This window comes from Pempheris klunzingeri, chromosome 7 (assembly GCF_042242105.1).
Source record: "Pempheris klunzingeri isolate RE-2024b chromosome 7, fPemKlu1.hap1, whole genome shotgun sequence".
NCBI classification, from domain to species: Eukaryota; Metazoa; Chordata; class Actinopteri; order Acropomatiformes; family Pempheridae; genus Pempheris; species Pempheris klunzingeri.
This window is the reverse complement of record NC_092018.1, coordinates 487,087-497,086: the sequence shown is the minus strand read 5'-3', so window position 1 is coordinate 497,086 and position 10,000 is coordinate 487,087. Positions and strand designations below refer to the sequence as shown.

The 10,000-nt window shown below is 51.9% G+C and overlaps 2 protein-coding genes across 2 annotated transcripts in view; both read right to left on the bottom strand.

Annotated features, from left to right (window-relative positions):
- Positions 1–1,272: 1,272 nt before the first annotated feature.
- On the bottom strand, positions 1,273–8,387 carry fbp2 (fructose-1,6-bisphosphatase 2). The gene is made up of 7 exons (XM_070833995.1): positions 8,173–8,387; positions 7,724–7,886; positions 7,162–7,254; positions 6,650–6,790; positions 5,510–5,647; positions 3,553–3,672; positions 1,273–1,678 (listed from the first exon to the last, which is right to left on the bottom strand). The coding sequence occupies exons 1-7, from the start codon at positions 8,343–8,345 to the stop codon at positions 1,493–1,495; spliced, it is 1,014 nt and encodes a 337-aa protein (XP_070690096.1). The 5' UTR covers positions 8,346–8,387; the 3' UTR covers positions 1,273–1,492.
- A 373-nt stretch (positions 8,388–8,760) lies between these two features.
- Positions 8,761–10,000, bottom strand: part of fbp1a (fructose-1,6-bisphosphatase 1a) — a 4,349-nt gene continuing 3,109 nt past the window's right edge. Inside the window, exon 7 of the mRNA XM_070833911.1 lies at positions 8,761–9,367. Within this exon, the coding sequence (XP_070690012.1) occupies positions 9,176–9,367 (192 nt within the window). The 3' untranslated portion in view covers positions 8,761–9,175. The remainder of the gene's footprint in view (positions 9,368–10,000) is intronic.

The window sequence follows — 10,000 nt, the reverse complement described above, 5'->3', positions numbered from 1 at the left end:
AACATGATGAGAGGAATAAGAGTCACATGTCTGAATCGTTACGTAACTGCTGCGTTTATTTAGAGGAAGACCAAGAAATCTACAAAATGTGTGTGTGTATATATACAGTGTGTGTATGTGTGTATATATATATATACTGTTATATATATATATTACAGTATATGTATATATATACTGTATATATATATATATATATATATATATATATATATATATATATATATACTGTATGTATATATATATGCAGTATATATATACACTGTATGTGTGTGTGTGTATATATACACACACGTGTGTGTGTATATATATGTGTGTGTGTGTATATATATATATACACAGTATATATATACTGTATGTATATATGTATACATACATACAGTATATATACTGTATGTATATATACTGTATGTATGTGTACTGTATGTATGTATGTATACATATATACATTTTTTTGGCAGTTTTCTATTGTTTCGACCTGATTTCCTTATTTAATCAGAACCATTCTGTTTTCTATGAAATAACAGGTGTAGGTTTATCAGTTCAATATACTTTTAATTAATTGTGTAGTCAAGACTAAGTTAAAGAGTTTTTGGTCAACTTGTGGAGGATCAAAAGTTAGTGAACCCTGAGCTGCGTTGCTTCAAACAAAGAGGGGAAGTAGAACCAGGTGGGACACATTGGTGGCTAAATGAACCACTGGAATGGACCAATGAAATGAGAGATGTTGAGGGAAGAACGCATCGCTGACTGAAACAGAGATAAAACCAGGTCACTTTAGTCTTACCCAGGTGAACCCGTACGGGTCAATCGTGCCGAGAGGAAGAGGGTAGTGACGGCACATTAGTCTGGGGAAAGCTATAAAGTCATCTCAAAAAACTTTGAGCTTCATTGTTCCACCATGAGGCAGATCGTCTACAAACGGAGAGCACTGAAAGACTACAGGACGACCTTCTAACATATCTAAGAGCCACAAGGAAAATGATAATTCAGGTAAAAGCCAACCCAAACATAACATCTAGGGGTTTGCAGGCCTCTCTTGTTGCTTCTGGGACACATGTGCATGCTATATATATATATATATATATATATGTGTGTGTGTGTGTACATATATATATACACACACACACATATATTTAAAATATTCATAGTTTTCATTCAGTTTCTAACCATCGATGGTAAAGTAAAATAAAAATATGGAGGAATAAGACAGAACAGAAAGAATGAGACAGAAAAAAGAAAGTGGACTAAATGTAAAAATATTAAGACACAAACTCAGAAAATTCAGAAAAGTTTTATTCAAAAAGGTTTGTTGTTGTGAGAAGACTTATTTATTATATTTTTCACGACTATAGAAGAAACCTTTAGTTTTCAGTTAGTGAGGAAATAACCTCTTACTGGATTATTTATTTAGTGATGAATGAATGATTGAGATCTTTCTTTAAAACGATGAAATGATCCTGAGTGTTTGTCATTAAAGTACGTTGTGGCAGCGTCACTGGTACTTCCTGACAAAAGACAGGTACTCTGTGACATCATCAGTGGAGCCGACCACAAAAGGCACCCGTTGGTGGAGCTCCGTCGGCCGGACGTCCAGGACCCGCTGAGTCCCGGTGGTGGCGAGACCGCCGGCCTGTTCCACCAGGAAGGCGATGGGGTTACACTCATACAGCAACCGCAGCTTCAGAGGGAGTTTAAAGGAAAACACAGGTCATTAGACTACAGGTGGACTACAGGTGGTCTACAGGTGGACTACAGGTGGTCTACAGGTGGACTACGGGTGGACTACGGGTGGACTACGGGTGGTCTACGGGTGGACTACGGGTGGACTACGGGTGGACTACAGGTGGACTACAGGTGGTCTACGGGTGGACTACGGGTGGACTACGGGTGGACTACGGGTGGTCTACGGGTGGACTACGGGTGGACTACGGGTGGTCTACGGGTGGTCTACGGGTGGACTACGGGTGGACTACGGGTGGACTACGGGTGGACTACAGGTGGTCTACGGGTGGACTACAGGTGGACTACGGGTGGTCTACGGGTGGACTACGGGTGGACTACAGGTGGACTACGGGTGGACTACGGGTGGACTACAGGTGGACTACGGGTGGTCTACGGGTGGACTACAGGTGGACTACGGGTGGTCTACGGGTGGACTACGGGTGGACTACGGGTGGACTACGGGTGGTCTACGGGTGGACTACGGGTGGACTACGGGTGGACTACGGGTGGTCTACGGGTGGACTACGGGTGGACTACGGGTGGACTACGGGTGGACTACGGGTGGTCTACGGGTGGACTACGGGTGGACTACGGGTGGACTACGGGTGGACTACGGGTGGTCTACGGGTGGACTACAGGTGGACTACAGGTGGTCTACGGGTGGTCTACGGGTGGACTACGGGTGGACTACGGGTGGACTACGGGTGGTCTACGGGTGGTCTACGGGTGGACTACGGGTGGACTACAGGTGGACTACAGGTGGTCTACGGGTGGACTACAGGTGGACTACAGGTGGTCTACGGGTGGTCTACGGGTGGACTACAGGTGGACTACAGGTGGTCTACAGGCGGACTACGGGTGGACTACAGGTGGACTACGGGTGGACTACAGGTGGACTACAGGCGGACTACAGGTGGTCTACAGGCGGACTACAGGTGGACTACGGGTGGACTACAGGTGGACTACAGGTGGTCTACAGGCGGACTACGGGTGGACTACAGGTGGACTACAGGTGGTCTACAGGCGGACTACGGGTGGACTACAGGTGGACTACGGGTGGACTACAGGTGGACTACAGGTGGTCTACGGGTGGACTACGGGTGGTCTACGGGTGGACTACGGGTGGACTACGGGTGGTCTACGGGTGGACTACGGGTGGACTACGGGTGGACTACGGGTGGTCTACGGGTGGACTACGGGTGGACTACAGGTGGACTACGGGTGGACTACGGGTGGTCTACGGGTGGACTACAGGTGGACTACAGGTGGTCTACGGGTGGTCTACGGGTGGACTACGGGTGGACTACGGGTGGACTACGGGTGGTCTACGGGTGGTCTACGGGTGGACTACGGGTGGACTACAGGTGGACTACAGGTGGTCTACGGGTGGACTACAGGTGGACTACAGGTGGTCTACGGGTGGTCTACGGGTGGACTACAGGTGGACTACAGGTGGTCTACAGGCGGACTACGGGTGGACTACAGGTGGACTACGGGTGGACTACAGGTGGACTACAGGCGGACTACAGGTGGTCTACAGGCGGACTACGGGTGGACTACAGGTGGACTACGGGTGGACTACAGGTGGACTACAGGTGGTCTACAGGCGGACTACGGGTGGACTACAGGTGGACTACAGGTGGTCTACAGGCGGACTACGGGTGGACTACAGGTGGACTACGGGTGGACTACAGGTGGACTACAGGTGGTCTACAGGCGGACTACGGGTGGACTACAGGTGGACTACGGGTGGACTACAGGTGGACTACAGGTGGTCTACAGGCGGACTACGGGTGGACTACAGGCAGACTGTGGGTAGTGTGAGTGTACCTTGCCCTTGGGGCTCTTCTCGTTGGCGGGGTACATGAAGATGCCTCCGTAGGCGATGGTGCGGTGAATGTCTGAGACCATGGAGCCCACATAGCGCGCTCCGTAGGGGGCGCTGCCGTCCTGCAGGAGACAGAAACAGCAGAAACATCAGCTGAGCTTGTTTTTGGAGTCTTTGGTGCGTCTCTGGTAAATACTCGTCCTGATGGGATCTGATGGCCCCAGATTTGCTTCCACAGGCTCACAGTGACGTTCGCTGCCTTCCTGGATCGATAGAGTACAGCACATATCTATACACATGCACGTCTCCGTGTAATCAGGCCAGTCGAGCTGCTGATCTGAATGGAGGCCAAAGTCCGTCTGCAGCAGCTGGGACAAAAACAAGCCAGTGAACTCTGACAGTTCATCATTTAAATTATCTAAAGAGCCTCTTTAACCCTAGAACACTGGTGTTCTCCACGCCACAGGCCTCAAACCTTCATGTTCAGACCGGCACGGCGTGACGCTGAGTCAGCTGCTCGCTGAGTCACCTCGGGGGGGCACAGACCCACCCACACTACACAAACACACACTCTGACCCTGCATGAGGCCTCCTGACAGGCAGAGGAGGAGGAAGGAAGGAAGGAAGGAAGCATCCAGAGAGTTTCTGAGGGTCTGAAAATGATCCTCAGACAAACCACACGTCATGAACTCTGGGTGCTGTTAACCCGGTGCTGTTAACTAGGTGCTGTTAACCAGGTGCTGTTAACCAGGTGCTGTTAACCCGGTGGTGTTAACCAGGTGCTGTTAACCAGGTGCTGTTAACTAGGTGCTGTTAACCCGGTGCTGTTAACCAGGTGCTGTTAACCCGGTGCTGTTAACTAGGTGGTGTTAACCAGGTGCTGTTAACCCGGTGGTGTTAACTCCACACACGCCCACAGAGCTCATTGAGGTCACTTCTGACGGTCAGTGGAGTTGAAAGAAGAGATTAGAAAGACAATAGTTAGTATAGGATCTCCGTGCAGCTGGTGAGGAGAGGGTTAACCCTAACTATTACTAACTAATACTCCTGCTGACACGTTCTTTTCAGGAAGGTTTGCATTCCAGTGGGCCAAGTTGTCAGGGAGCAGTGAGCCGATGTGAAACGCACTGTGTGCCGCTCTGAGGTAATCCCTGATAAACTGTGACGAGACGCTAAGTCCAGCAGGCCTGAGAGGTCAGCTGACCCCCCCCAGCGTTACCCAACCAAACAAACAGCAGAGCTGCACGTTGGGTTTGACAGCAGCTACTGAACAAAGCTAACATCTGTATGTGTACAGGACACAAGGAGGGAGCGTCCTGATGGGGGGGGGCTTTGACCTGTGAAGAGGACTCTGTTTCCCATCAGCCCCGGCTCACTGCTCGACCTGCTCAGAGCAGAGCTGCTCACAGGTTTTAGGTTTTACACTAGAGGCCCCCCCCCCTCCTAGAAGTGCTGAGTGTGCTGAGGAGAGTTTCCTGAGGAAGAGGATGTTTCCTGCAGCTCAGCTGACTGAGCTTCATCCTGACTGACACAGCCGTCACGCTCCAGTGATGCCAGGTCACATGTTCAGATCAGCAGCTGTGACCCTTCAACTCAGCATTTCCACCTTAAACTCAGCATTTCCACCTTAAACTCAGCATTTCCACCACTGAAACCACTGAAACACTGGTAATCACAGGCTCACATGACGAGTGTGTGAGGCCTCAGGACGGAGACACTGATTTAACTGTGTGTGTGTGTCGCTCCCACTCTTGGTGGAATTCCTCCTGACTTAAAGCTCTCAGGACGGTTTTAGACCTCCAGTCCGATCTGAGGACTGAAAACACAGGTTACAGTAACGGTGCAGCATGTCTGGGTCTCTGTGTGCTCTCATGTGTTCACGACCTGACGACATCCAGGCCGAGTGACGACACGAGCAGAGGCAGAAATAAAGAGGAAGAGAAGAAGGCGGCGCCTCACCTCTGGGTACTTCTTGTGTTTGAGGTACTCGTTGATGGAGGGGGGGAAGTACTTGGCGTAGCCCTCGTTGATGCTGTAGATCTTTCCTTTGGGTTTGATCTTCACGTTCCTCTCCGTCAGGATGAACTCCCCGATGGCCTGAGCAGCACAAACCTCCAGTTTAACCCAGTTCATCCACAGCAACAACTCACCGCATCTCAGGCAGGCCGCTACAGCCGGGCCGGGTCTAGAGGTCCTTCATGTCCTCAGCACTGGGTCAGCACTGGGTCTGTACTGGTGTGTACTGGTCTGTACTGGGTCTGTACTGGGTCAGCACTGGGTCAGCACTGAGTCAGTACTAGTCTGTACTGGGTCAGCACTGGGTCTGTACTGGTCTGTACTGGGTCAGCACTAGGTCTGTACTGGGTCAGCACTGGATTAGCACTGGGTCAGCACTGGGTCTGTACTGGTCTGTACTGGGTCAGCACTAGGTCTGTACTGGGTCAGCACTGGGTCTGTACTGGTCTGTACTGGGTCTGTACTGGGTCAGCACTAGGTCTGTACTGGGTCAGCACTGGATTAGCACTGGGTCAGCACTGGGTCTGTACTGGTCTGTACTGGGTCAGCACTAGGTCTGTACTGGGTCAGCACTGGGTCTGTACTGGTCTGTACTGGGTCAGTACTGGGTCTGTACTGGTCTGTACTGGGTCTGTACTGGGTCAGTACTGGGTCAGCACTGGGTCAGCACTGGGTCTGTACTGGGTCAGTACTGGGTCAGCACTGAGTCAGTACTAGTCTGTACTGGATCTGTACTGGGTCAGCACTGGGTCAGCACTAGGTCTGTACTGGGTCAGCACTGGGTCTGTACTGGGTCTGTACTGGGTCAGCACTGAGTCAGTACTAGTCTGTACTGGGTCAGCACTGGGTCTGTACTGGGTCAGTACTGGGTCAGCACTGAGTCAGTACTAGTCTGTACTGGGTCTGTACTGGGTCAGCACTGAGTCTGTACTAGTCTGTACTGACCCAGTACTGACCCAGTGAAGACAGACGGCCAGCAGGACAGACACAAACGTGTGTCACAGGCCTGATGCTGGTTTCGGACCCCTGCGCTCATACATGGAGGGTTAATTTGACCCCCCAGAGGCCTCAGCACGGACTCACAGGGTCCAGCATGAAGAAGTTGAGTCCGGCTCCGGTGCTGAGGGCCACAAGGGTGGCGCTGCCGTACAGGGTGTATCCTGCACACACGATGTTGGCCCCCGGCTGCAGGGCGTCCTCCTCCGTGGGCTCCCCCTCCGACACCTGCAAACAGACCAACGAAGAAGAAACAGAGGCGTCCAGACGTCAGCTCACCCCCCAGAGATTCATCTGGTCTTCAGAGAACAACCAGAGCAGCAGACAGTCAGTGTGCTCAGAGCGAAGCACCCCCCTGCCCACCCTCCTGCTGACCGTCACTCATGTCACAGAACCACTTTTCTCCTGCAGCGCCCCCCAGTGTCTGCTCAGCGTTACTGCACTGACTAGAATATGAACTAGACACTTTCATGAAGGTGTTTCTGTCTGCAGGGAGCAGAGCTGTGGGGGGGTCAGAGGGATCAGAGGGGTCAGAGGGGTCAGACCGCTGTGCTGTAGCTGGTCCCTGAACACATCACGGTGTACAGAGTCAGACTGACCCGTTTGTAGATGGCGAAGATGGTGCCAATGGAGGCCAAGCAGTCGATGTTACTGGAGCCGTCCAGAGGGTCGAAACACACCACGTACTTCCCCTGAGAGGTGATGAGAGCAAACACGTTTACATGACGACACATTTAAAATGACCTGCTCACACTTTCTGTCTGATGTGAAGCAGAACACAAGCTGAGCTTCATTCTCCAACAGTCCCTCCTTCTCTTCATAATCATCACTGATCACAACACCAGGATGGTCTTCACGAGCTCCTGCATTTGTTCTAAAAATGGAGGAAAAATGTTTGAAGTCTTTCTGCAAAAACTGTCTGAGCCATTAGACAGGCAGAGAGACAGACAGGCAGAGAGACAGACAGGCAGTAAGGACAGTGAAGAACAGCTGTGGTATCGGCAGCCAATCATCCTTCAAATATACAACAACAAACATTTACACACATTTTCCTGCAAAAACACAAAGAGACGTTCCCTAACCCTTCACAGGACAGGAGACAGTTTAGAAAGCAGAGCACCACGGGGCCCCCCCTGAAGTGACCCCCCCCCCCCAGCTCACCCTCTTCTCTCTGGGCGTGACGATGAGCTCCTTGTTCTCCTCGGACACCATGCAGCAGGTGCTGTAGGACGCCTGCAGCATGTTGATCACCAGGTCGTTGGACAGCACATCCAGCTTCTTCACGTCGTCCCCCGTCACGTTCACCGAGCCCGCCATGCCCTGCCTGTGTGGACCAATCAGCAGCCAGGCTTCAGTCCGTCACTCGTACAGGAGTGTGTGGTCACATGACGTCACTTTAACCCCCACATGTACTCTAACAGCACGCTACCAGCCATCGGACACACTCACTGTGAGGGCTCAGCTGCCCTGTAGAGCCCCCCAGTGAGCTCACCAAGCCCCCCCCCAACCAACCACACAGCTTCTATCTCTTCACTGGACACACCTGCTCTGTCACCACGGCACATACAGGTACCTGGTCGGTACCAGGTCGGTACCTGGTGGGTACTTACAGGTGGGCCAGGCCGGCCTTTCTCACAGCAGAGGAGATGGCTTTGATGGCGGTCAGGATGGAGTTGATGAGCTGGGTCAGCTCACCCGTGGCCCCCTTGGCCTGGCGGCCGGTCTCGATGACGAAACGGGTCAGGGTCCATACGTCGGTGTCGAAGGTGGACTGGTCCGACATGTTGGTCCTGCTGCGTCTGTGGACGACCTCCTACAGACGAGTCCTCTGCAGAGCCTGGGGGCTATTTGTGTGTGCTGGGGGGTGTCGGGTATCAAGCCGTCCTCCGGTGGGAGGTGTTGCAGCAGAGCAGCGGTTGGGTAAAGGAGCTCTAAAGGAGCCCCCCCCCCCCCCCATCATAGCAGCCTGTTTACCCAGCATGCCTCAGTGCTCCTTGCTGGAGTCTCTGGTTCTGGTTGAAGCTGAACTCGCTCAGCTGGCAGCTTTAAATGTCACAGCAGCTCTGAGAGCTCGCTGACCTTCAGCTCAAAGGTCGCCTCTGGGCCTCTGGGCCTCTGCTCGCCGCTCTGCTCGCCGCTCTGCTCGTTAGATCACACATCCTAAGGCTATGGAGGTCTGACACACACACAGGAAACAGTTTTTCCATCAGATTCATGTGGATTTATTGAGAAACTTCAGTTCTTCACATTTAATAACAGTCATACTAATAACAAAGGCATCTTCAGGTTCTGTTGCACAGAGGATAGAAAGAATGAATGAATGAAGGCACAGCTGGTTTGGTTCATTAAGACGTTTTTCTTTGGCACATTTTTGGTCTTTGGTGCTTTTTTGTGCAAAGTGTGTGTGTTGTTGTTGTTGTTGTTGAGCTCCTGTTGTCATGTTTACACACACACACACACACACACACACACTCAGAACATGAAAGTTGCTGCTGTATGAAAACTTTAACTTATTTTTGTGTTTTAATATTTTGAAGACGCCGCTGATGAAGATGATGATGATGATGACAATGACGATGGTTCTGACTGGACAGCGGCGGCGTGGACGTAGCCTCACTTCCTGGCGTGCTTGTGGCAGACGGCGATGTACTCGAGCACGTCGTCGGGGGAGCCCAGGGCCACGGGGGCCCGCTGGTGGATGCTCTGAGGCTGGATGTCCAGGATGGTCTGCAGGCCGGTGGAGGCCATGCCCCCCGCCTGCTCCACGATGAAGGCCATGGGGTTACACTCATACAGCAGCCGCAGCTGGGGGGGGGGGGGGGGGGGGAGGGGGAGGGAGAGAGAGAGAGACTTTACCTTTTCCTCTCCACATAATCTGTTCTATGAGGAACATTTAAACTCTGTTTCTACCAGTCAGATGACAGAAGCCCCCCAGTCCTGTGTGTCTGTGTTAAACCAGCAGCCCCCCCCCTCTAGGAGCAGACGGGGGCTTCGGGGTGTCTGACCTCACAGACTGATGAAACACAGCTGAGGTCGACCAGGAGGAGGAACGAGAAGCTTTTCAGAAGGCGACACTGAGTTACCGACAGTGGGAGGAAGTGAGGAAACAGGTTGTGACACTTTCTCCAGAGCGCAACACGGGGGGAGGACGGGGGAGGACGGGGGAGGACTCATCGCTCTACGGCTCTTTTTACACATTCGGCCTGTTTTATGTCCCTAACACGTCCTCTCTCAGACAAACGTCTCAATTAGACATCTGGTTTATTTTACCTGCTCGTTCTGTCGCTCTTCACCTCATTTCTACAACAGTTAGTCCTGAAAACACAGAAGGAACTGATTCCTTGTGTCTCGATCGTTCTGTAGGAAAAACATCCAACATGTGAAAAGCTTTTGTCTCTAAAGTGTCGACAAACTGTGAAGCTGCTGCTGCTGCTGCTG